This window comes from Mauremys reevesii, linkage group 1 (assembly GCF_016161935.1).
Source record: "Mauremys reevesii isolate NIE-2019 linkage group 1, ASM1616193v1, whole genome shotgun sequence".
NCBI classification, from domain to species: Eukaryota; Metazoa; Chordata; order Testudines; family Geoemydidae; genus Mauremys; species Mauremys reevesii.
In genome coordinates this window covers 302,529,193-302,556,444 of record NC_052623.1, presented here as the reverse complement: position 1 = coordinate 302,556,444, position 27,252 = coordinate 302,529,193, and the positions used below count along the sequence as shown (strand labels likewise).

General features: G+C 41.7%; 1 protein-coding gene across 4 annotated transcripts in view; it reads right to left on the bottom strand.

The window, feature by feature from the left end:
* The window catches only part of LRIG3 (leucine rich repeats and immunoglobulin like domains 3), a 50,492-nt gene extending 33,021 nt beyond the window's left edge, over positions 1-17,471 (bottom strand). Inside the window, exons 1-3 of one of the 4 annotated variants that reach the window (XR_005591596.1) lie at positions 17,086-17,471; positions 10,720-10,791; positions 10,427-10,501 (exon numbers count right to left, since the gene is read on the bottom strand). Coding sequence is in view for 3 of the 4 variants with exons in the window: in XM_039516473.1 (XP_039372407.1) it covers positions 10,427-10,501; positions 10,720-10,791; positions 17,086-17,282 (344 nt within the window). In the remaining variant the exon portion in view is untranslated. Of the gene's footprint in view, positions 1-10,426; positions 10,502-10,719; positions 10,792-12,307; positions 12,340-15,690; positions 15,756-17,085 lie in introns of those variants that run through there. The other 3 variants (XM_039516473.1, XM_039516486.1, XM_039516496.1) reach the window with 3 other exon arrangements.
* Between the last annotated feature and the right edge of the window lie 9,781 nt (positions 17,472-27,252).

The window sequence follows — 27,252 nt, the reverse complement described above, 5'->3', positions numbered from 1 at the left end:
TGTTCGGTCGGGATGCGAATTGTCCCAATATTTTGCACTCCGGCGCACAGGTGGAGGGGGCTCATGCTCCCAACTCAGCCGTGGCCCCGCCCCGACTCCGCTCCCTCCCTGCCCCATTGGATCCCTCCCCAAATCCCAGCCCTGGCCCCGCCTCTTCCCCAAGTACACCGCATTCCTCCCTCTCCCCCTCCCTCCCAGGCTTGCGTGAATCAGCTGTATAGCAGTGCAAGCACTGGGAGGGGGCAGAAGCAGGACGCGACAGCCCGCTCAGGGGAGGTGGAGGTGAGCTGGTGCGGTGAGGGGGCGGGGAGCTGCCAGTGGGTGCTCAGCGCCCACCAATTTTTCCTATGCCGCCGGCTCTTCCCCCCCCACCCTTTTGCTCCACCAGCGACCCCCCCTTCCACCTCCCGATATTTCATGTCTCTCATCTGGTAGGCGGTGATTTAAAGGGCCTTGGGCTCCCTGCAGCAGCTGGAGCACCGGGCCCTTTAAATCATCGCCGGGGAAGCCAGTCAGTCCGGCATGACATACAAGCATACCAAACCCGATATAACGCAGTCTCACCTATCAGGCGGTGAGATTTTTTGGCTCTTGAGGACCGCGTTATAGCGGGGTAAAGGTGTACTTGTAAAGATAACCTTTGGAATGTGCACTGATCCATGCCTTTGCTATTGCAAGATGGCAAAGAGGTGGGTTCCTGCCAGTTTGTTGCCCTGGATCCCCCTGACACCTATCCCCTCCAGACAGTCATCTTTGATGATTTTGTCCTCCTGATTTAGGCATTTGTTAAGATTCTCTCATTAAGACATAGCCAAAGATGCGTCAAATTGCCACCCTGATTCAAACATTGCCCCTTCACATTGCCCATTACACTACATTTGAGCAAGTGTGGAGGTGGACAAACTATTCTGTATGTTTTCTTAAATTTGTGCAATTTCATTTGAGAATAAGATCTTGGAGCATAATGGCCATTGTCTTAAAACAAATATTTAACTCACATTTCCATCTCTATTTAAGAAATGGACATAGAGTAGTAGTATAAGATCATCTTCAAACATTCAAAGGAGGTTACTTAGATTAGAGACATAGTTCAGCAAAGCACTTAAGCACACAATTTACTTTAAGCACATGAGAAATCTCACTGGAATTAGTAGGACTACTCAGGCATTTAAAGTTAGGCATGTTTAAGTATGCTGTATTTCAATGAATCAGGACCTGGATGAGACAATGCAAGTTCTAACGCCTGAAGAACATTGTTCAAGTATTCTATCTAGGCAATCAGTAACACAAATACTTTGAAATTATGTGACCTTTTGATTGATTGCCATATGGTTTTTAACATGGAAACAAGGATGAAAATAGCTAGCTAGTAAACCATCCAGTAATCCTCAAGAGAAGCCATTTTTCATTCTTCCCAGTAATGGGACCTGGCCCTTAAAAATTCATTTTAGCCAGAAGAATTAAACCGACTAACGGTCAATTTATGCGCTTTTAGCTATACATCAGACAACTTGTTTAACCGATTTAAACAAAAAACTTCTTACAGATAAGAAACAGCTTTTCTTCTCCATTTTTAAGAGTTAAAAGGCTAGCTAAAGGATAAATACCTTTTTAGATTAGATGGCTAGGTTGATAGCATCAAAGGCCCCAAGCACTCTAAAATCCTCATATGCAGAGAGAACTTTGTTATACTTTTGTCCACTGACATGCTTAAAATACCACAGAATGTGGCAAAATTCAAATTGCCAAAACATAGTTAGGTCCTATCTACATCACATAATGGAGCAATTGCTTTAGCCATCTCAAGAAACAATCGTGTTGTAACTGGTTCCCTTGTCATCTGAATGTGTAATCCAAAAAGGACTTAAGTACACGGCCCACTGAGGAGACTTTGGTGATAGCTAAAGTCAGAATCAATGGCAATGAGGCAAGATAGCAGAAAAACATCTAACATGTGCAAAGATGAACCTTGGCTCCTCCTAATCAAAGCTTAATCTCCATACTGATGTCAACTTATTCTTAAATTTCAGAAGAGTCACTCACTGGGCCTGATAAAGACTGAAACCTAAAGACACCTTGAAAGTTTACACAGGCTAGATAAGCAATGAGAGAAAAAACACCTTTATAGAACTCATTATTTTGATCCATCACAGCTTTCTATAATTTTTCTCTCTCTGAATATATACATTTATAAAGCTGAGCAACTGAGACAATATTTTAAAAAAATTGAGTGCTGCAAAATTTTTGATTGCAATCAAAATAGAATCATTTTACATTTTTCCAACACAGCAATTGATTTTAGCTTTTAGGTTAACAAAACCATTAGACGAATTTTAGAGCAGCTGACCAGAAAGTAGAACTCTCAACTTGATCTGGGCCAAGAAAGTTGGAATAGTTTTGTCAACCAACTTTAAATTTAAACCTTCCGACCTCTGTGATCAGAGAGAGAGAGATGACTAAAAATAACATACACACAATAGTACAAATCAGCAAAAGTAATTTTCCCAAAAGTAAGTAATATGTATAAAAATAAAATGTTTGTATTTAAATTCAATTTCAGTGCATTCGGTAAACTGATCTAAAGCTCTTATTTTAACAATACTATCTGGAATGCAAGGGATTTTGTTTTAATACTGAACATTGTCAAGCACACTGGTAATGAGGCAATCTGTGGATGCACAATCTTTCAACTCTGGGTCATGCATTCAAAGTAATTGCAGTCTGAAGGCTGTCTGATGACCTTTAGAAAAATGACCATGTGGTTTCAGTCTAGTGCCAAGTAAAAACAAGTGGCTACAACACAAGAACTTCCATCAATACTGACACCTGATTGGGCCATCACAAAGCTCAGAATTGAATGGCCATGGTATTTAATGTGTTGAACCTCCTCCTAAAGGTAGCTTGCCCAGAACATGGTTGAAGAATGTTTTTAATATACTAGTCTGACAAATTGTCTAGCTGATGCAGTCCATGCTGAACCTATCCTATGGATATAAAACAAAATATTTCACTCTCTCTAGAGTTGTCTATATGGCACTTTTCACAAGTTTTATATTAGAAGAAATATTATTCCACTTGAATCAAGTATTTTCTCATTCCTGCCAATACTATAGAGACACTAAAGACATAGAAAAGTCTACAAATTACTTCACATATTTTGTCAGAACTTTAAATTTTCCAGTCTAGCTTTAGACAAACTTGATTTTTGTTCGGTACAGGTCAGTGATTTACAACGGTTGTTACAAGAATTTTTCCATCTGAACTCGTCACTCTGGACAAAATTAAAAAAATAATCTAAGCTTACTACTTAAAGAATTTCCCTAAGATTTCAGACTTCATTATTTTAAGATATTCTAATTGGAGTCTTTCAAGCTATATGGAATACACATCTCAGAATGTGTAGTTTCCTTATTGTGAGAGACAATAGCGCTTATACAATACATCAATGGCTTGTGAGTCCCTGAAAGACCCTTCACATTTTTGGGTCTTAGCTTATAAATCTGATGTATTTCTTCTTCTCCTCCCCCTCTTTTTTTTTGGAAGCTCTAAGTTTATTTGTAAGTTTAGGTATAATAGGTTTAAGGCAAAAAAATACCCCCAGTATCCCAACACAATAAAGGTCTTTCAGGGTCTCCGAAGACACTGAAACCTGCCTTTCATTTTCTGAGGTACTGAAGGATGACCTATACTGGTTACATCATACGTGTAACACCATAGGTTGTATTTTATATGATCCCATAAATAAAGTAGACTCCAGTTTGGTCAATATTTTTGATATCTTCAAAGAAAACATAGGTGTTGCAGAAGTGTTGCAATTTCACAGAAGGCCCTCTTCCTTATGAGGGAGTACTGAAACCAATGAAAGTTAATTTTTCAGACAATATTAATATATAAAGAGAGGTCCCTAACCACTTGTGGTAATTAAGTATCACATTATACTTTTTTCAAACACATGGAAATTATTATACCCTGGTGCTGAGGCCAAATTATATCCCACATGCCTAAAGTTTCCCTATTGTATAGTGCCCATTGTGTTGGATATGGTATAATTTCCTTCCTTTCCTGAACTGCTTTACAATGTTGTTATACACTGAAACAATCATGTGCCACCCCAGAAGTAGCTTCAAGTGTTCTTAGCTACATATTAAGTAGTTTGTCATCCCCTGGGATTAAAGTTATACCAACCTAAGTAATTATGATGAACCATAAGGCTCTTCTAGAGAATGGACTCATGCTATGAAGGACAAGTGACTTTTTAAAAACTGATTACCTGTATGTTTTTTGCACTTTTTAATTTCAAAGTTCATCCCACATTAGGTACAGAATTGAGCATTAAAAAGTCATGCAAGACTCTGGCTACGTAGTTACTGCAGAGTTAGCTCAAATCGACACTCATATTACTTCTCTCCAGTTAACCTATCTCAGTCACACTGAGAAAAAACACAAATTGTGGGGTGCACATCCTTAATGTAGTAAGCTGGGCTATTTTATTAATTCTTTGCCAGTGAACTGCGGGAAAACTTATCTGCCTTATCTGGGCATGGCAGGCAGGGAAAATGTGGGAACACATTGGAGGGCTAGAAGCACTTGAGCGTTGCTAACCTGCATCCACACAACAGCGTGGTTGTGTTAGCTGACAAATCGTGTTCCCTTTAGTTTTAACCTACGTACCACCTCACTCATTTATCAGGTCCCTTCTCCCTCACTAAATCTCCCCAGGATTAATATGACACCATCAGTTTAGTCGACTTTAGGTTGCCATGTAGAGCAAGAAGCAGAAGTAAAGTTTTTGTTTTGAGTCACCTAAATACTGATTTAAATTTTATTCAAAGATGTCTCTAACTGTTGGGGCATTTAGCATTCACTTCTAAGCTTGACAAAATAGCAAATAAGTGATCAACAACCAGCAATACTTAAAACAACTTGCTTTTTTCCCCCAGAATTGCAAAGTTTTGTAGCATGAAACTATCACAAGTTTTAAAAACAGTCCTATGTTAGTTGTAACTGGCTTTACAAGCATTTGAGGAATGCAAATAAGGAAACATCTAAAATATTTTAGTTCTAGGGATAGATAAATGAGACTATATTACTATGTATAGCCAGTGTAAATATTTGTGGTAGTTGTTAAATCCAGTATACCCAAAAAATGTTTACATTGTATTGAGTTAACATTACATATTTAATAATTAAATTCTAGTGACTAGAAGTATGTGTTAGTTTTGGATTACCCAAATTTGCAGGAAACTAGGGACTGAATTGATGTAGAGCTCATTTTTTCTCCCACAGAAAAATAAATGATATTGTATGTGTAATCTGAAGAGTCAGAAACAACCAAGAGTAGGTCAGAGAAGTCAGTTCCATTTTTGGTTTAAACCAGGGGTCTCAAACACGCAGCCCGCGGGACTCTTCTGTGTGGCTCACCAAGCTCCCCGTTCCCCCCTGCCCCTCTGCCTACCTCCAGGCCAGGGGTGTGCAAACTACAACCCGTGGGCTGAATCCGGCCCATGGGATTTCCCCCTGTTGCGCCGCGAGCCCCACACCACTCCCTTAAGTGGCGAGCATCACGTCCCTTTGGGCCGGAGGGGAGGGGGAAGGAGGCAGAGGGCTCCTGCGTTGCTTCTACAACGTACCACCCCACTCAGCTCCCATTGGCTGGGAACAGGGAACCGCGGCCAATGGGAGCTTCATGGGAGGTACCTGGAGGAGCAGCAGCAGAGCCCTGTGCCCAACCCCGCTCCCCCAGGGGCCGTGGTTCTGGCTGCTTCCCAGAGCGGAGCGGAACGGCATGGCACAGCGTAGGGCCAGGAGCCTGCCCTGGCCCCGATGCACGCCGCTGCCATCCTGGAGCCGCTCTAGGTAAGTGGCGCCGGGCCAGAGCTTGCACCCCGCACCCCTCCTGCACCCTACTCCCTGCCCTGAGCCCCCTGCCACACCCCACACCCCTCCTGCACCCAACTCCCTGCCCTGAGCCCCCTGCCGCACCCCACACCCCTCCTGCACCCAACTCCCTGCCACACCCCGCATCCCTCCTGCGCCCAACTCCCTGCCCTGAGCCCCCTGCTGCACCCCACACCCCTCCTGCACCCAACTCCCTGCCCTGAGCCCCCTGCCGCACCCCACACCCCTCCTGCACCCAACTCCCTGCCACACCCCGCATCCCTCCTGCGCCCAACTCCCTGCCCTGAGCCCCCTGCTGCACCCCACACCCCTCCTGCACCCAACTCCCTGCCCTGAGCCCCTGCCGTACCCCACACCCCTTCTGCACCCAACTCCCTGCCGAGCCCCCTGCCGCACCCCACACCCCTCCTGCACCCAACTCCCTGCCCTGAGCCCCCTGCCACACCCCGCACTCCTCCTGCACCCTAACTCTCTTCCCTGAGCGCCTGCTGCACCCCACACTCCTCCTGCACCCCAACTCCCTGCCCTGAGCCCCCTGCCACACCCCGCACTCCTCCTGCACCCCAACTCCCTGCCCTGAGCCCCCTGCCGCACCCCACACGCCTCCTGCACTCCCTGCCCTTAGCTACCTGCCACATCCCTCACCCCTCTTGCATCCTACACACCAACTCCCTGCCCTGAGCCCCCTGCTGCACCTGCACACCTCCTGTACCTCACTCCCTGCCCTGAGCTCCTGCCACACCCTGCACCCCCTGGTGACAGGGAAGGGGCAGCGTTGGGGTGGGGACTTTGAGGAAGGGGGTGGAAAGGGGCAGGGAAGGTGTGGGAAGAGATGAGGCAGGGGCGGGGCCTCATGGAAGGGGTGTCAGTGATGCGGCCCTCAGGCCAATGCACTAGACCTCACGTGGCCCTTGTGGTCATTAGAGTTTGAGACCCCTGATTTAAACCATGATCATTTTATTCAAAAACCAAACCTGAAACAGTTTGGTTAAAGAGATGCTACTGCTGATAAAAGGTCCCCTCAGGAATTTCTCAAGGAACATCACAGTGTGCCAAGTAATGTCCTGTTATGCCACACAAGGGCATTTACTAGACATTTTGAGTATATTCTTCAGCAGTTACGTGAGTCAGTGTTAGTTAAGTCAAGACTTACATTGCCTATCAAGCCCTTAGGACTGTACATGCCCTGCAGCTTAGGGAGCATCTGTTACTCAGGCTATGTTAGCAAAATGTATGTTGCTCAGCAGTGTGACTATTCCACCCTCTGAGCGACATAAGTTATACCAACATAAACACTTGTGTGCACAGCACTATGTCAGAGAGAGAGAGCTTCTCCCACTGACACACCTTCTGCTGCTCACAGAGGTGGTTTTTTTATGCCAACGGGAGAGCTCTCTCCTGTAAGCATAGAGTGTCTTCTCAAGATGTGCTGTAGCGGCGCACCTGTATCAGTACAGCTGCGCCACTGCCGCACTGTACTTATAGACATACCCTCTGTGGAATTCACTCTGTGGAATTTTAAGGTTCCAGAACTGTACTAACAGTTGCTAGGGAGGAGAAGTTTCCACTGCTTCGAAGAGAGATCCTAGGCCATTATAGTCTGGCAAGGAAAGAAAAGCGTATCAAGGCACCCTACGCAGCATTCCTAAAAGACTTGTTGAACAAGCTGGCTAGCTTTTGTGCGCATCTTGTAAGAAATGTAATCAAATCAACCTTCAGAAGGATAACGCCCATTTAGGTAAATTAACACGCCCTTTTTTTCTGCTATTGAGAGTCAGAACCAAGACTAAGGAACACAATAGTTGTTTGCATTGGGAAGATTTCACAATCTCCTTTTTCCATGAAAACTAAGATCCTAAAGAGTTCATCAGAAGTTTGCTTCAAGCAGTCTCTGAAAACCATCTTTAAAAAGTTACATCATACTGCTGTATATTGTTCTCTTCCACTGACTTATATACATCAAATTAGCTCAGTTATAAGATTGGGGTTTTTGTTTTGTTTTTTTTTTTCCCCAAAACTGCCAGCTCTACAAACTGAATTTAGGATGGGTGGGTGAGATTCTGTGGCCTGCATTGTGCAGGAGGTCAAACTAGATGATCATAATGGTCCCTTCTGACCTTAAAGTCTATGAGAAAAAAAGTCAAGCAGTATTCTGTTTCTTTCTTTATCTCTAAACAACAAAAATTATGCCATTAGACTGATATATCATTATCACACATCAACACATATATTGTACATTCTTTTATAGACCTACCAACCAGCTACAGCCATTCACTGCTGCAAAGAGTATGTCCATTCCTCTGTTTATTTACATACTAGTTTATTTAATGAAGTTGTGACCCTCTGCGCCATTAACAATCCCTAGTTTGTGAGGTGTCTTTGGGGGGAAAAACCTTGGGGGCAAGAGAATTTTTCCCCCTGAACCATGAAATACCATTCTCTAGCTTTCTTTTCTGACTACCCATTCCAACAGAGCATTGCATAATATGCTCTACAAATTAGTTTTACACTGATAGTGGAATGCACTAGATGGCTTAATAGGTCTCTTCTATTTCTAATTCCAATGATTCTCCACAGTAGTCATGAGGTATATGGTAAACATTAGTAACTTTAATTCAGGTCCACTGAGCATACTCAGGAGTTTCCTGACATCATACATAGGCATGGCACGGGCTTCAAAGCAGAATGGCAACAAGCCAGCTCCCAAGCAATACCTTCAGTGCATGGCAGCTGAAACACTTTTAAGGGGTACTTTAAAATTAAAATCAGAACACAGTGCACAAATCAAATCTAATAAAGATTTCTCCATGTTTGGCCAGGTGGGTAAACTAAACTAAGCTAGTGATCCACGGTTGTGGGACAAATATCCAGCTGCGGCTGGATTAATTCATTTTATCAAAAAATTCTTTTCACAGCTGCAGAAGGATAATTTTAGGTTCCTCTGAACTAGAGTTTAATTTCCATGGAAAGGGGTTGAGGATGCTTTAGGACAAATTCTCAACTTTGCATACATTTTGAAACAAGACAGGAAAGATTTCTAATGCTTTATTATGCAAAGGTTTCTAATCTCATGGTAAACAGACTCTTAAAAAGAAGGGCACTTAATAGTTAAATGTACGGTATATTTGAGACTCAATACAATGATTAAACTATAGAATGATGTGTCACTGTAAAAAAAGCGTCAACACTAATGTAATATGAAAGTAGATAGTGTGTTTAAATTCAGTAGTTATTTGTCAGACACCATCTGCTTTTTCTTTCATTCTTTTCTGATTTTGATCTGTAGAAAAACCACATCAGTATCAAATGTCACCTAATTCTTATTCAAACAGAGCAGTGCAGACACAGCGGCTGCACCAGCTGACTTAGCTGACCTAGGATCAGAGTAAAAACAAACCCCCTATAAATCACCAGATGTAAGCAATTGAATAGTGATCAATTTAATTAATTGAACAGCTTCCCAAAATGTACTGTATTGTTTTAACTCTTCAGAGGCCTCTTCTGCAAGGCAGCTTGCAATCTGTATTAAGAGTAGGGCTAAACAACACCGCTTTAACACTAAAAAATCCTGCTTGTAAACCCCTCAGCTAAATACTCATGTTTTAGTATGTCGGTATTGGACAGTTTATGAAAAAATAATTAAAACGTAGTTAGACATTACTATTTTAAGTATCCTCATACACACATTTTATGAAAGCTGATCAAAAGCCATGAACAGAAAAGAAAACATAAGTGTTATGCAAGTTTCCCATTGAAATGAAAATCAAGTCATCTCTGTTTTGAGTCCCTTCATTTTAACTTGATATCTGCTTTTCCTGAATGTAAAAATTCTGCCTTTGAGCGCAGGTGACATACTTTTAGTAATATGATGGTTCATTATAAACATATCGCATGCAAACTAAACCAAACAAAAGCTTGTGTAACATCTGCAATAACAGGAAATAATTCTGTCTCTCTTTCTCACACACTCGATAGACCAAACAAGCTGTAGCAAAGTTACTGGCACATGATTTATTCTGAATCCTAGTCTACATATCATATATGTGTCCTAAAATTAAGGAGTGAAATCCTTGGTCCACTAATGTCAACGGGAGTTTTGTCACGGACATCAATAGAAGGCAGAATTTCACCCAAGAGACACAAACTTTTGTTTTGAAGGCCTGCATTATACAAGTTTTTGCATGCTAGTTACTAGCGTTTGTACAGTGCCTAGCACAACAGAGTCCTGACTGTGGTTGGGGCCTGCAGGCACTACCACAATACAAATTAATACTACTAATACAGTTTGTCTATATCTTAGGGAAGCATCAAAAACTACTAGGATTAAGTTTAATTTTTGTGTGTACCCACACAAGCGTCTGTATACATACACATATATATTTTTAAATAACCTGATGCAACATCATATAAGCAACTTCCCAGCCACAATCTGAGAAACTTCCAATTTTTTTTACTTTAACATCAATGCAAATTTCCACTATTTTTTTCATCTTTACAGTTAGAAAGAGCACCATCAAAGTCTACTTACAAGGACAGAAGAGTAATATTTGCAGAGACTGGTCCCAGATTAGGTATGGTCTCCAATTCATTATTGTTCAGTTTTCTGTTGGGATCAAAAAAGAAAGTCTGTTGCAACATAAACAAGGAGTGCATATGCTATATATGTTAAATTGCTGAATATCCCCTAAAATTCAAAAGTTAATTATAAACTCACTTATTGCAGCACACAGCACTATAAGAGCACACACCTTTGTCTCTCAGAGAGCCATCCTTACAGAAAAGTACATTATTTTTATACCCCAACACACACAAATCACTTACATTTCTCGAAGACTATGAAGGTGACTCAAGGAACTGGCTTTGATTGAAGATAATCTGTTGTGACTTAAGTCCCTAGGAGATTACAAAAATAGATGAGATGTTACTTTTGAAATATCAGGTATATTTTTACTAGCTCTCATAATACATATTTAGACTGAACCTGTAGTCTAATCTACATTTTAGTTTTGCTACCAATAAAATTACAATAGAAACTCACTCAAGTATTGTTTTGTGAAAACAAGGAAGGTGATTTTAAATGCTTTGACCACTGCCAATAACTGGAAAGAAAGGCCTTTAGTTTGTATGTGGTGTTTTGCGACTGAACAATCCCTTTCGTTTTTTAAAAAGGCAATAGCACGAAAAAGTCTTAACATCCATGGGAAGCTTCATATATATATACACACATTGTCAAGGAAACCATGTCATACAGAAAAAAAGTGTAGGTAAAGTAGCCTCTTGGCTACTATAAGAGAAATTCACAGATGGAGCTGCACTTGAGTCTTACATTTTAATATAGGCTCAAAAGAATAGGATGTGTTAGTTTCATTTATAGTTTTTAACCAAATAATCTAAAACAACTTGCAAAGCCTAGACACAACAGGAAAGAAAGCATGAAACAGAATTGATGTTTTCATTTGATTTAGAATTCTATTCTCATGTACACAAAGTTAATACTGATCATATGTAGTATTGGCAGCTGTAAATAGACAAATAGGACTGAAACCAACCTACATTTAAAAGCCAGTCTATATCCTACTCAGAACTTCAGCATAAAAACTTGTATTTAAGGAAACAACCTTGTGTCATAAAATTCAGCTCTCTTCCATGCCAGACTGAGAACCCCACAGGGCTTCATGTTAGCATGGTTTATTAATCAGAAAGTTCAAATGATGTCAGCGAAGTTCTACATGTGTCCTCTTAGAGTGAGCAGTGTATGCTGTGTCCAGAGACAGCAAATGGACTAAGCACCTAAGGAGCTTCATCTTGAAGATGGGAAACCAGTTCAGTTCTAACATTTTCAAAAACCTACAAATGTTAGTCTTGTTAGCATGACTGAGCTCTCCTGTAAATGAGGTTGGTCACACTTAAAGTGGAAGATTAATTCTTTCACTGTTTAAAAAACCAGAGTAGCCATCCGTCAGACCCTAGATTTGAGAAAAATCCACTTATTTTACATTTAAAAACCACACATATATATTTAATTTGACATCTTCACCCTTTCACTCAAAAACAAATCTTGAAGTCTCCTACAACAAAGAAATAGATTTTAAAAGTGATCTGAATTAAACTTTTTACTTTAAAAGAGAGTTAGTAAGGACTCCCCACCACCACCTCAAACTTAATTCAATATTTGGCTTTGGTCTGTCTGTAGGGATTATGATAAGTACGCAAATAACAGTCAAAATTCTATGAAGTCATGGCTATTAGAGCCTAATATGTTACTGCTCATCATCATTAGACAAGAATTAGGAATCAGCAATTATTTCAACTAAGAGTTTTCAACATCACTGCTAAAACCTGCATTTCTTCATTTCATCTAAAAACCCTGCAAAAGGTTTATTTAAAACATGTTTGCCTAAGGACCCACCAGAGAGTAACAGACATGAGTAGATTTGTTCTGCTAGAGTTATAACATGTAAAAAAAATTGGCAGAGTCTTTAAACTATAAAAATCCTGCAATTACAACCACTGCTGTGCATGATCACCACACTGGAGCCAGACACTTTCACTCATAGCTCAAGCTCACATCCATATGGAGTCTATCAAGGCAACCGTGAGTGTAACAACTTACATTTTGTTTCAAACAAAATTTGTGTTTTTAATGCTGCAGATACCCACAAATTTTGCATGTGGCATCTACTTTTTAAAATACATACATCTAGAAACTCCACATTGATTCACTTACAACAGTTTTTCAAATAGGAGATAAAAGTAGCAACAAAAACAGTCAATTCTGAGCCTTCTCTCTCAAGGACACATACTTGTGTATTTTTTTTGTTTAACATTACATACAATAAAAATAAAAAGCAGTTAATAAGGCCACAGTTTCAATTTTAATCTTTTTTTTTTTTAGAAATGTTATGGGGAAGTTTGTTCCTTGCAGGTGAACTATAAGTGAAGACAGAACTTTTGAATGTGAATCAACTACAGTTAGAAAATTAGCAATTAGAAAAAGTATTTTAGGTGAAATTTAAATCTATAGTTTCTCATGAGCCCTAGGCATAAAAATGTAAGATACAGACTTTTTAAAAAAAACAAAACCCAACACAAAATCTAACTACCGCCCTTGAATTAAAACCCACTAAGAAAGTGAGGTGCAAGTGGACTGGTATTTTTTTTTATTTCCACTTAGGAGTGGGAAACACTAAATACTATGGTTGCAAAATATTTTCCATTTTTGATTCTCTCCTCCACACTAAAACCATATTAAATGGCGAAAGAAACTCTCTCCTATGGTTACTTTTACTACTGGAATTCTAAGAGTCATGAAAGATGTAATGGGGACTGAATTCAGAGACTTTATAGACACCAAATTTACATTTAAGAAATTCTTACTAGACAGTAGAAACTATATGTTCCACTCTTCACTTAAAAATTTATACTGCAACAGAACAGTAATACCGGTACTTATGTGCTGCAGTGTTTCAAGCCTCTTTGACCCTGTCCTTTAAGAACCTGTTTTATGAAAGAAAATTATTCATATTTAGTTACTTTTGCATTAACAATCTTTCATACTAGGCTTCTTCATTGGAAAGCTGAACTGCAACTTTAAAGTGTTAATATTTATGTAATGAAAAACCAAAGGGATGGCCTAATACAGAAGAGGTGGTACCTCTCCATTTTCACACACACTATATAAATACAATTTTTAGACCCTAACTTAATTTACAACACTTAGTTGCAATTATCATCTTCTTCCTTAGAGAACTCAGAAACCTGAGCCTCAAGTGCAATTTTAAAATGCAAATCCAGCAACAGCTTCTTAATCAATCCCATTGGGCCTTTAGAGCTGCTAATTCAGCAGAAATCAGGAAAGCTAAAAAACAAAACAGCTACAGCCTGGCTTTTTAAGACACTGATCCAAAGTGACTCATAAATCAGCTTGCTATGTTAAAGTTTTAGTCTGGAAAATATTGAAAAACAGCTGTGAAAACCATAAGGAGTTTTTTTTCTGGCAATTCTGGTAAAGAACTAGAGGATTTATAAAATGTAAATACTAAAAATGCAGTACAAACACTAGCTGAAACCATCTTTTAGATGCTCCCTTCTGTCTCATTGACAGCTTTGGCATTCCAAGGTGAACCTGGTAAGACATATTCTAAAATTCCAATGAGAATTTAAAAATAACGAAAGCACTGGCAAGTATTTGCTTTCCCTCCCCCAATTCTGGCTTTGAAACATTAATTCTAACAAAGCAACATTCTTTCAATCTCAAAGCACATATGCTAGAAGTAAACTGAAATCTAACTTTAAGGATATTTATATACAAAGCCATTACAAATATTTATCAGTTTTCTGTTTTCAATGGACTTCCATTAAATTATGTGAAGATGGCACTAAGGAAGATGATGCACTTTACTTTAAAATCCCCAATAAAGCTGGTTGGAGTCCTCTATTTACACTACATTTCATGAGGCTGCTTCTGTATCAATGGAGCAACTGCAACTTTGACAGCACAGTAACAGAATGCAAACACTCAACCTTCAGACAGTGAAGCTCATTTTCTTAATTTCACTGTCTGTAGTCATAAGGTCTGCTCCGATCCAGCATTTTTTGCACAACATTCAATTAATTTTGTGAGAAGTTGAATGAGACAGGACCGAGCCATCACTTCATAATGCTATATATCAGTAGACTTTTTGGAGGCATTGGGGGATAGGGAGACAGAAGAGGAGAGGGAAAACATTCAATATGGGCTTAGTCCTGAAATTCTAACTCAAGCAAGAACTCCCACTGAACCACAAGGGTCTTGAGAATTAGGTCTAATGGATATTACAATCTTTTCTAATGAGGCTTGGCAGATTTTGAACTAAATTACTCCCTTTCGAGATTATATACATTTTCTTCTATTTGTCAACAAAATACACAAAATCTGTTACTATTTGTAAGTGAATAGTTTGCAGTAACAATCACCACATTAACTCAAACTTAATTTTCAGTTTCAGGTAACCAATAATCTTGCACCTTGAGCAGTCAAAATTCCAAATACTAAACAGGAGGAGGTAAAAGACAATGCCACATATTTCTGCACTCTCTTATTAAGGGGAAGGGAAGGAAGAAAGAAACAAGGGCACTTCTAAGGCATTTGACACAAACAAAAGAAACATTTACACAAAAGCAGCCAAACCACATGGTTTGGTGACACCTACAAAGATGTACTCCTGTGAATTTAAGACCAAATGACACAGCTGTCCAATGAGTGATCACAGCAGGATGTCTTACAACAGGCCCAGTATTTATTTATACAAATGGAACTTATTTTCTCTCACTTCTTTAAAGGAATGTGAACTTACATAAAAACAATTTACACTTCCAATTGTGCTAACCAGAAAACTCTCTAATTTATTTTAGTGCCTATCACTAAAATAATTGCAAAAGGCAACACATTTGGTTATTTATGTTAACACAACATATATTTTAAAGACAACGTTTAGAAATAAGTTCCAATTAAAGGTTCTATGCTTTCCCCTTAGTTTTAGTTTGTCGTAATGTTAAATTCAAATGTTAAGTTAACAGCATTAAGGTAAAGGAATGCTAATTTTCTAACATATTAATAAGTTTTGTCAAAAGATTTATTTTGTCTTACTGAGACAACTCAAAAGAATCAGAAGGATCAACATTCAGTAGGTAGAACAATGAATTGTTCAATATGTATTTAATTGAAACATCTTAACCATATCAACCAAAAGGAAAATTTAAGTTTCTTTTCTCTCACAGATACTTTCCAATACTACTCGTGGAAATATTCACCTCCCAAAGTCATTCATATGTTCAGTTCCATATGTTGTCAATACAGCCATCCATGCTTCATGAGTAAAGAAGCATGACCTCCAGATGAGGCAATTGAACAGAATTAGTCAAAACTAATTGAAAGCCTTCCTGTTTACATTAAAGTCTTTATCTCTATCTGTTTTTGAAATTTAATGGAAAATTAATAAGACAAATATAGAAGTCAAATGAGTGAAAAGAAATTAAGAATCAATGTAAAAAAGATTGTATCATTTTTTTCTTCATTTTAGGAAATGTCAGTATCTTATGATTTGTTCAAAAATATTCATTACTAAAATTAAATATTCTAAATATGACACTTTAATATTTGTTACTAAGTAGTCTTCAAGTTTGTCTTGCTAAAATAACTGATAAGCTGCCTTCTTAATACATTTCTTAAAACTACTAGAGAAAAACAAAAACGATCAATAGGAAAGGATATAAATTCCACACTAGCTAATTTGACACTACCGACAAAAGATACATTTTTGCGAAGCATAGTGTAATTGTAAAGACTGTTCATTAGATAACGTCACCAGAATGCAGTTTTTTTTTCTGGTAACAGCAGTATGCAACTTTTCTGGGCCCAATTATTTTCAATGCCTATCAGCAATCAGTTTTCTTATAGAAGGTTTTTTTTCCTAGTGTTTTTTTTAAACTTAAAACAGAAATAGACATTCGATCTTAGCATCTCTCTTCTTCCCCAGCCCTCCCTCCAATATAACCCCCCTAGATTTCAATTCAGTATCAGTTTTATTTCATCCTATTGGCAGGATACCAGACTCTGCCTCAACTTGCGAAAGAACAAGTCACTTCCAATAGCTCCAGTCCCGCATTATTCGCCTCTATAAAAAACTTTCTCCATCACTAAAACACTCAGCGCCTTGTAAGTGGCAAAGGGCCCTTACACCCCTTCTCCTCTGGACAATTTTGTGATGGGGACCATGCCCCCCCAGTCCCGAGTCCTGTTCCCCCAAGTCAGCACTACTGCGTAGGAGGAGGCCGGCGGGGCGATGGATAAGGAAGGCAGCGGTCACATGTGCGGGATGAGACGCTCCCCTAGGTGACCCATGCCCCGGCTGAGCCGACGTGAGATGGGCAGGGGCTGCAGCCTGCACAGGGGGGCGCTGGGGACGCCACTCTACGGACGTGGAGGGCGGGAGGCAGCTCCCCTCCCCCCGCAGCTGTAGGGCCAGACCCTCCAAATCCAGCCCAGACAAGTCCCCGAGCTGAGGGGGACTCGGGGGTTGCTGCGCCGCCGCACCCTGCCGGAGCGGTAACGGAGCGGGCTGGGGTCCCGTCCCCCCGCGGCCATGCCCAGCCCCCCTTGCGCAGGAACCGTGCTGGGGTCCCCCCGCCGCCCCGCCGGATACTCACAGCTGCAGCACCCCCTGCGGGAGCCGCTCGGGCACCCGGCTCAGCTTGAGGCGGCTGCAGTCCAGCAGGTCCCCGAAGCAGCGGCACGGAGCTGAGCACGAGGGGGAGCCGGCGGCCGAGCTCCCCGCCAGGCGGCCGAGCAGCAGCAGCAGCAAGCCCAGCGCGGCAGCTGGGGCAGCGCGGAGCGAGCAGCTCATGGCCGGGGCTCCCTGGGCCGCCGCCCCGCTCTCGCCCACGGCGCCCGGGCGCAACCTGCCGGCTCTCAGCGCGGGCGGCAGGTCCTGCTCATGCCCCGGGGCCGCAGGGAGAAGCAGACAGCGCCCAGCCCGCTGCAGTCCCCGCCAGCCCCAGTCCCAGCCGCTCCACAAACTTTCCACCTCCTCCCTCTGAGCCCGGCCCGCCCCCCGGCCACGTGACAACAACAAGCCTGCGGAGCGGGGACGAGCCCCACGAAGGGGCCCAGCAGCCGGGGAGTAAATCCGCGAAGTGGGGAAGATGCTGCCAATAGAGCCACGGGGGCGTAGCGCGGCTCCAGGCACTGTCAGAAACCTGGTAAAGTCACCGCCACTTGTGTGATTTCACCTGAAACCAACCATTCCCCCTCACCCCCCGTGTGATGAATCCGGGCAACCCCAACCTTGCCCACCCCCCAGCCCCAGGGAAATGCATTACCACCCTTTGTTTTGGCTAGCACCCAGAGCCCTCCCCGCCGAGATACCAAAAAGATATGGCTGCCCCATAATGCAGAGGATGGGTATGATCAGATAATGGGGCCAGATGCTTAGCCCCTTCTAAGACCCCCTCTGCACCCTTCCAGGGGCTTACTTCACCTCTTGAGGATTTCCACCAGCAAAGACGAATCCCTGGTACACCAACCCTTCAGTCCTCAGCAGAGGGGTCCTGGCATGGGAAGGAGCGTGAACAGGCATACTGGGACATCCAGATATTACACCAACTGGCACAGTTAGAGCAACTCTGAGGCTGCTCCAGCTTATGCCAGAGTCCAAACCATCTCTCAGTCCTAAGGTCAGAGGAACTTAAAAGGTGGTGACAGGTCAGCTTTGTCCCATCCAGGTTCAGCATAGCTGGGCCAGCCACAATGATCAAGAGCTCTAAATTTCTTCCGCTTCGTTCACTGTTCAGGTTGCATGGTACATGGAAATGAGACAGGGACAATATTTTCCCCATCTCTTTCCCAAGACTGAGGTAGCCTATACATTATAAGTCAATATTAATTATTGCTCAGAAGTCCCACATACCCTGATCCTACAATGGAATCTATTACACCACATTCCATGCCCTGGAAGCAGAGTGCCAAGCAACTCCACGTTGGGGACTTCATGTAAATTATATGCTTCTCTAGCACTCACCTGAGCAATAATATTCACCCGAACATACAGTTGCCACCTCAGGAGCTGATTGCAGTTTTGCTGCTAGGAAACCAAGTGGGTCTTGTATGCTTGGTGGCTCCACTGCACAGCAGGGTAGGGCCAAGATTTGGCTCATTGTCTTATTGTTTTTGCCCCCACGTATCCTACAAAAAACAAGTGGGGAAACCATTTTTAGTCTCATTTGGAAAAATACTTTCTGTTGGCATGTTTTTGATGCCATTATGAATGGGGCATAAATGTGTTAAAATGGTGGTGAAAAACTATTTTCTAATACAGAGATCGGCAACCTTTAGCACGTGGCCCATCAGGGAAATCTGCTGATGGGAGGGGACAGTTTGTTTACCTGCAGTGTTCACAGGTTCAGCTGATTGCAGCTCCCACTGGCGATTATTCACTGTTCCAGGCCAATGGGGGCTGCGGGAAGCGGCGTGAGCTGAGGGATGTGCTGGCCACCACTTCCCGCAGCCCCCATTGGCCTGGAACAGTGAACCGCAGCCAGTGGGAGCTGCAATTGGCCGAACCTGCGGACACTGCAGGTAAACAAACCGTCCCGTCCCACAGCACTTAAATCATATAAGCTGAAAACATTTCAGATACAAATTGCTCTCCAGACAGCCGTTTTGGAGTGTACCTGGTGTCATGGTAGCCAGCGGAGTCAGTGGAAAAAGGCTGACAGGACACCACAGGCAAGATTTTTAAAGCCACTCACCATTGGCCTAATTCTGCTATTGATGTCAATGGTAAAATTTCTGTTGACTTAATGGGGCCAGGATTTCACTGCACAGTGTGACACTGGCATATTAAGATGTAAATACATCCACACATTCCATGGCTAAATATATAGTTTAGTATTTGTCTCTTCTTCAAAGTAATCTAAATCTTGTTTAAAGAGGAAAATCTTTGTCTCTATCACAGTGAATTATCAAATGCATGTATTAAAAAATAAAATTGAATATGAACAGTTCGGTAGCACACTTTACTACAGTTCTCAGAATGAACAGCAAGTGCCTCTTTGTTTGGAATATGCAAGCTTGTCTTATCTTAAGTGTTGGCAAGGGCAGTGACTCAGAGATAAGTAGTAGCAGAAGTGTTAAGCTGGCAGTTTTAACATCCAAGAGGAAAAATAAAAGCAAAACATTCTGTACTTACTTTATCATAACACTGAATGATATATTTTCTGTAAGTGTGAACTGTTAAAAAGGAAAAGAGATAGCTGAACTGAGGAAGTAAAGCACTAAAAAACAGAGCTTAAAACACTGCAGAGGGCAAGTGTTACTATTTTATGTAACAATTGTATAGTGTCTTTTCTGGTCGTTAAGCATAATTTTAAAAAACTCTATTTCAGTGCACAGTCTTAAGAAAACTTTATATGGTTGAAGTGTTAAATAATGCATGAAATGTCTTTAATTTTCCTGTAAAAGCAGCAAAGAGTCCTGTGGCACCTTATAGACTAACAGAAGTTTTGGAGCATGAGCTTTCATGGGTGAATACCCACTTCGTCGGATGCATGTAGTGGAAATTTCCAGGGGCAGGTATATATATGCAAGCAAGAAGCAGGCTGGAGATAACGAGGTTAGTTCAATCAGGGAGGATGAGGCCCTCTTCTAGCAGTTGAAGTGTGAAAACCAAGGGAGGAGAAACTGGTTTTGTAGTTGGCAAGCCATTCACAGTCTTTGTTTAATCCTGAGCTGATGATGTCAAATTTGCAGATGAACTGAAGCTCAACAGTTTCTCTTTGAAGTCTGGTCCTCAAGTTTTTTTGCTGTAGGATGGCCACCTTAAGATCTGCTATTGTGTGGCCAGGGAGGTTGAAGTGTTCTCCTACAGGTTTTTGTATATTGCCATTCCTAATATCTGATTTGTGTCCATTTATCCTTTTCCGTAGAGACTGTCCAGTTTGGCCGATGAACATTGCTGGTATATGATGGCATATATTACATTGGTGGACATGCAGGTGAATGAACCGGTGATGGTGTGGCAGATCTGGTTAGGTCCTGTGATGGTGTCGCTGCTGTAGATATATGGGCAGAGTTGGCATCGAGGTTTGTTGCATGGATTGGTTCACTTAAGGTGGCCATCCTGCAGCAAAAAAACTTCAGGACCAGACTTCAAAGAGAAACTGCTGAGCTTCAGTTCATCTGCAAATTTGACATCATCAGCTCAGGATTAAACAAAGACTGTGAATGGCTTGCCAACTACAAAACCAGTTTCTCCTCCCTTGGTTTTCACACTTCAACTGCTAGAAGAGGGCCTCATCCTCCCTGATTGAACTAACCTCGTTATCTCCAGCCTGCTTCTTGCTTGCATATATATACCTGCCCCTGGAAATTTCCACTACATGCATCTGACGAAGTGGGTATTCACCCACGAAAGCTCATGCTCCAAAACTTCTGTTAGTCTATAAGGTGCCACAGGACTCTTTGCTGCTTTTACAGATCCAGACTAACACAGCTACCCCTCTGATACTTTAATTTTCCTAATTTCTTTACCTTCTAATTTAATTATTCAGTTGGATTTTTTGTGGACTCTACTTTTTTTCTTAATGCTCAATAAAGCAATTTTAAATTTAGCACATTGTGTATTTTCTTAGCAGAGTTGTTTTAGCTGTGTTTGTCTCTCTCGTGTTATGAATTGTAAAATAAAGTAATAATATCTAGCTTTTATATGGCACATTTCATTAGTGGATCTCAAAGCCCTTGCATTTATTAATACAGAGCCTACTACCACAAACCTTTGTTCACATAAGTAGTTCCTACTCTTCAGTAGTCCCCAGAGCCAGTTCAGCCAGTGCTGTCAAACCTGCAAGAGCCTGGGACTCCACCAATGGGGACACATAGGGTTCTCTCACCAATGCTAGTTTCATGTTTACTGCTCAGAGTATAGCACTCTGCACATGAGTAAATAAAAGAGAGGTGGGTTCATGGTTCACTTTAGTCATAGCTCTGATTGCAGTACATCTGAGTCTCCTCTTCTTGTCTAACAAGATACATCTATTCCCCCCGGCTGAGATCCAATTTCAGGTGCTATGCCCTTCCTCAATCTGCTATGGCACAGTGCACAGGAGTCTGGGGTAGGTTGGAGCAGGGGAAAGAAAGTTGCATAGTGACTCTTGGGTCTTGTACCTAGGAAGTCAAATGGCTTTGCAGGGGATCCCAAGTTTCTTCGTACAGGCCATGATAATTTTATTTAAATCTGAATAAGGGTTTGCAGGCTCAAGTGCTTAATTTGTATTTCTTGAAAGGTCCATTAACTTTTAGGCAGACTAACATCTACAAAGCGTTTAAGTAAAATTTTATAGATAGCATTAATTTTAATTAAGATACTGCTTTAACATAAACATAACTCTGAGATGAGAGTCTAAATCAGACAGATATCAGATATTTTTCTCTTATTAATACTAAACGAAACCAAGTTAAAATTTTTGCCTTTGACTGAATTGGGGCTATCCTCTGTTGCAATTGACATATATTTTACATAACTAATAATGGTTGATTCGCATCTAAATTGAACTGTTCAGTCCATTTTCAAAGGACTCTTTACTGCATCATCAAAAGCATAGTTATATTTGCTGGGATTTATGTCAGAACATCAAAAAGAATTACCAGTCACATCCACCAAAGGTTATGTCCTGTATGGGAAAACAGGCGATGAGGCTTCCCCACAAACTTGTATTAACAGCTAATCTCGACATTAGTCAAATATTTCAGAATTTCCACTCATCAATGCTTGATAAAATGATTTAGAAAATGAGTGACATTAGTATGGGAGGACATAGCTCCATTTATTAGTATATATATAGATAATAGTCTCTCTCTCTCTCCCTCTCTCTCTCTCTCTCCACACACTAATAAATGAAGCTATGTCCTCTCCTAATCAATAGTGTCACTCATTTTCTAAATTATTATATATATGCAGGGCCGGCTCCAGCTTTTTTGCCACCCCAAGCGGCAAAGCAAAAAAAAAAACAGAAAAAAAAATGATTGAGCTGCAGCTGAAGTGCCACCGAAGGAAGAGAGGGACTGAAGGACCCGCCACCGAATTGCCGCTACTGCCCCAATAATGGACGGAGTACCACCCCTTTCTATTGGCCGCCCCAGGCACCTGCTTCCTTCGCTGGTGTCTGGAGTCAGCCGTGTGTGTGTGCGCGCACATGCGCACGCGCATAAAAGGACTCAGGGCACAAAATTCCAAGGATGCATATGCATGCTGACTGCAAACATGGCCAACCTATTCAAAAGAATGTTGGCCCAACACAAGGAATAAAAAAGTTAACTCTCTCCTCTGACTCTTTTCATGTGACTAGGCCTGGCCTCCCATGGATCCTGAAAGATCTGCCATCTTAGGGGTGGATTTTCCAAAGGGAGTAAACGCTATATCCTTAATGTAATTGAGCAAGAGAATCTTTGTAGTGAAAGTCTCACAGCAGTTTCTTTGCAGAAAGTCCTTTCTGGTGGCTTTTAAAACAGAAAGGACAATTTAGGGCTGGTTAGTAGAACTGTTTGGTGTACAGGACAGAGAACTCACACCCTGAAGAGTACTACACTCCTTATCTGGAGTTTCCTTCTCTCATGGCTACTTAAGTTGTATGTAAAAAAACCCTCGAGTTCAGATATAAAATTTTTATTAAAGTGAATGTTTGAAATGAAATATACACAGGTTGAGAGGGAAGGTACTGTTCATCTAGGGTCAGGCTTGGTTTATGAGGGGTTACAGATATCATTTGCAAGGATGAAAAGATAAATACATATCACATGTTGGTGAAAACCAGTGTCAATTAAGCTTTTCTGTAGTAGTCCTGAAACTTTAATCGACCTAACAGGAACAAGGGACGTACATCTACCTATGTCAGCTAATTGCTTATTAGCTTGTTTGGATAGCTTATCAGCCATTTTGGCTCCCCAAGGGTATGCAGCTGTGTTCCCATGTAAGTCTCCAAAGTATTTAGTACAAAGGGTCAACAGATGTATCTTGTGTCCCCTTTAGAATGACAAATGTATCCTCAACAGATGTATCTTGTTTCCCCCACAAAATGATATATGTATCCTGCGTACCCAATTATCCCTTAACAGATACATGTATAGGTTCTACAGGTCAACCAAATGACGTAGACGAACATAGGCTAAGTTGTTTGTTACTGATTATAAAAAGGCCCGTTCGGGCTTGTGGGGTGTGTCTCTTTCTCTGGCACTAGCCGAGAGGAGCACCCGCTCAGCTGACCGATCAATAAAGGAAATGGTACTCGTCTTCCTGTCTCCGTGCCTCCTTGGTGTAATTAGGTAAGCTCCGGGGGGAAATGAGCCCTTTTGGCTAACAAATGGTGACTCCGCCGGGACTTCTCTCCTTGTAGGGGGCGCTGACCGGCGGCCGAGGACGGCTCAGGAGAGTGGCCACCTTGAGCTGTTGCTTTGCTCGAGCTCCGAGTCACCGTAATCGGCCGGGACGGCTATGCCCCCTCCATAGAGAACTCCAGCCGACACGGAGGCGAGACAGTACCAGAAGAGGGGAGTCCATCTGCCGGACGTGGCCACTCCGGGCGCGGTAAGTGCGTTTACCTCCTGGGTTTGAGGATTAACGCCCCCGAAGTGAGGGTTGGGACCTTGGGCCCCTAATGGTAAAGGAACCCACAAATAGGAAGGTGTGTGGGTAAAAGTTTTCTGGTTAAGGTACCTAGGTTCAGACACAGCAAATGAATAACTCCATTAACTCCACGAGTCCGTGGGCCATGCTGAACAATTACTGGGACTTAGAACAGCCCCAGGGCCTGCTTTTATTCCTGGTAGGGGTATTTTTGTTTTTCATTATATTGGTATGCTGGAAGCCGAAACTGTAACCGGGTCTAGGAGTGTGTAAACCCATCTTCTCTCCCCCACTTCCTTTCCGTGTGGGCTACTGACAGTCTGATCATCTCACTGGACTCAATCAGAGTAAGCGGCGCCGTCTCCCAGAGACTAGCCGACTCTCTTTGCTGAAGGGAGGTGTAGGAGAGTCGTGGTCATCTTCGTTAGTCTCTCCTGTGTGAGTGCCCTGTAGGGAGAGATCCTTAGTTTATGAGCCGCTAGCGCGGACAGGGCACCCTCTCTGCGTGTGTAAGTAGAAAATGGGTAAGGGACAGTCTAAACATTCCACCTCACCCTCTAAGGGTACCCCAGCATATTATATGTACGTACATTATGGTCCTAAAACCTGCTGGTATTTAGAGAATTGGAATCTTTATACGCGTAAAAATCCATCTAAACAATGCCCATTAGAAGGTACCTTCAATCTAGATAAGATTATATATCTCAGAGGAGCTTTTAATCACCAAAGAAAAGCCTCTGACACAGTGTGAGCAATTTGTCTAGAAATGGGTTAAATTGAAATTCAGCTTGGCAGAGAGATAGAAAGTTGTTTTGTGTTCAAGGTCAAGAATCATTACAGACTATGCTAAGTACAAAGAAAAACTGCTTTCAGCCCCAGCTGGTTGTGGAAAAATAGAGACAGGCAAACCAAAGGCAGTACAAATTACAGAACTGGTGAGATTACATTTGCAAATCTTAACTGTTCAGTGAGATCCAACAGTCTGACTTTGTGACGGATGCCGGTGCTGGTGTGGCTTGGTGACACTGGAAAAGCCACAGGTAGCCACAGGTAGACTGGAATCTCTGAAAGAGACACCGCAGGAGATTCCAGGGTGTAAAAGAACAGCCCTCCCAAAAGTGGAAGCATGTTGAAAATTCTGGGCAAGCTGTATACAGGATAATCTCCCATCCACCTATTCCCCTTCTTTGAACGTTATACACAGACGTGGCCAGTCTGGACATGTGTGAGTATTAAAGTGACTTAAGGCTTGGGGCATTCATATTTTTCTTGAGTGATGTGGGAGCATTCCCAACACTCTCCATTGTTGTTTTATCATTTTTAATGAAGCTTTAAAATTTGGTTATATGGTGTATTTTCTCTATCCTCCCGCAACATCCTGCAGTGTCAGCCTGATCACCTGACATGAGGGATTGATTGGTAACAGAAATTTGTCACAGTTTGGTGAGCAATAGAGAATGGGGGAGCCCTGCAGAATTTACACCATCTATTTGTTTTACCCTTGTTATTTTATGTTTGTTTTGTTTGGTTCTGTTGGTGTTATATGTTGAGGGTTGTATAATTAAAGGTGTGCCCACTCTCAGCTGCATTAAGTCTGAGAACTTGAGAAGGGTTTAGCATTCCTCTCTCCACCCTGGTTGACCGGGAAGGGTGGCAGGTGGATCTACCCCCAGTCGTAGCAGGACTGGGCAATAGAGTAGTTGGAAAAAAGGAAAAATGTCTACTTAATAACTAGAATTAAGCAATTAAGAGCATAAATCATGAACCAGACAGTAACTCAAACCTGCGCCCAGGGCAAGTTGCAGGCCTTGAGACAAGTTGCAGGCCTTCCAGTTAGAAAAGGAAGCCCTGGCTAAGCATGTACCAGTCCTTTAAGGACTTGTTAAAATTTAACCATTTGTGCTCAGCATATGCCGTAACAGCAGTGTGTTTGCTACAAGAGGAAATTAAATAGTTAAACGCCAGTGGGCCATGTGTTTTGCCCAGGTGGCGAGCCTCACACGGGAGGACTCGGGTAGTCTTGTGAATAGAATGTTTAAGAGAAAAAAAACCAGAAGGGTGGGGGCTAGTTGAGAAGCCCGCCCTCCTAGCTAAACTGGTAGTGGAACAAGTTAGTGCCCATGAAAGAAACGGTTCGTCAAAAAAAAAAAAAAAAGGATCGGGCCCAGGCGGACAGGCAACAGACAGAGAGATTGGAAAACAGGTTGGAAACTTTTGAGGGTCTAGTGGAAGGAAGGAGTAAGTGAGTGTAAGCATGGGGATTTCAAATACTCAGAAGGATATTTGGAATGGTGATTTGAATTGGTAAGTGGCTGTTGGAAGACAGGCAAGTGATTTAAGGAAAGAGCAAGTGATTTAAAGGAGAGTGAAGAGTTAACTCTGTAGTTGCTGGAGGGAACAGCAGTTGAACTTTGTAAAAATGCTAAAAAGAAAAGTTTTTGGTGTCTTTAAAATGTTTGTAAATAAATTCAGGCAAAGAAATTATTAGATTGTAATCATTTGGCTATGAACAATTTTGTTAAATTAGCTGAAGAATGTATACAGTGCTATGTAAATGAAAATATATTAGGCTCTAAGGCACTATAAGTGGTGATGTTTTCTTTTAGTGTTTTAAACAGGAGTTAAAAGTAAAAAGCAAGCCAGAAAGCATCTGTATTAATGCGAATTATCTAACTGATACGGTAAAAGCCACTGAAACCTGGGCTGCCTATAAAACACATATAAGAAAATAAGGGGTAATTCCCCTGTTTTGCCTGAAATCAACAAGGGTATTTGTATATTTTAAGCAATAATTGACTGCCCAGAAGGGGTAGACCTCTGTTTTTGTCTTTCAGATAATCAAAGAAAACTAATGCCAGCTGAACAGCATTCAATGTATCGTGATTTACTGGCATAGTAAAAATTATGTTTTGTGTTCTATGTTCTGTCTTGTGGTGTTTGTCTCGTGGCCAAAATTGTTGTGTTTAGTATTTTCATGGGATGGTCTGATTTGAAATCAAGCAGAAGGGTTGGATTGAAATGCAGATATTTGTTTTGTTCAACTTACAATACAAAGTGTTTGGCTACATCAGAAAAATGTGATATACTAAAGTCTAATACATTTCCTTAAGCAAGAGAAAGAAACTTCATTGGCCAAATCTTTTAATTAACAATTGTTATTAAAATTTGCATACTAACAGTCTTTGGAAGCAAGGACATG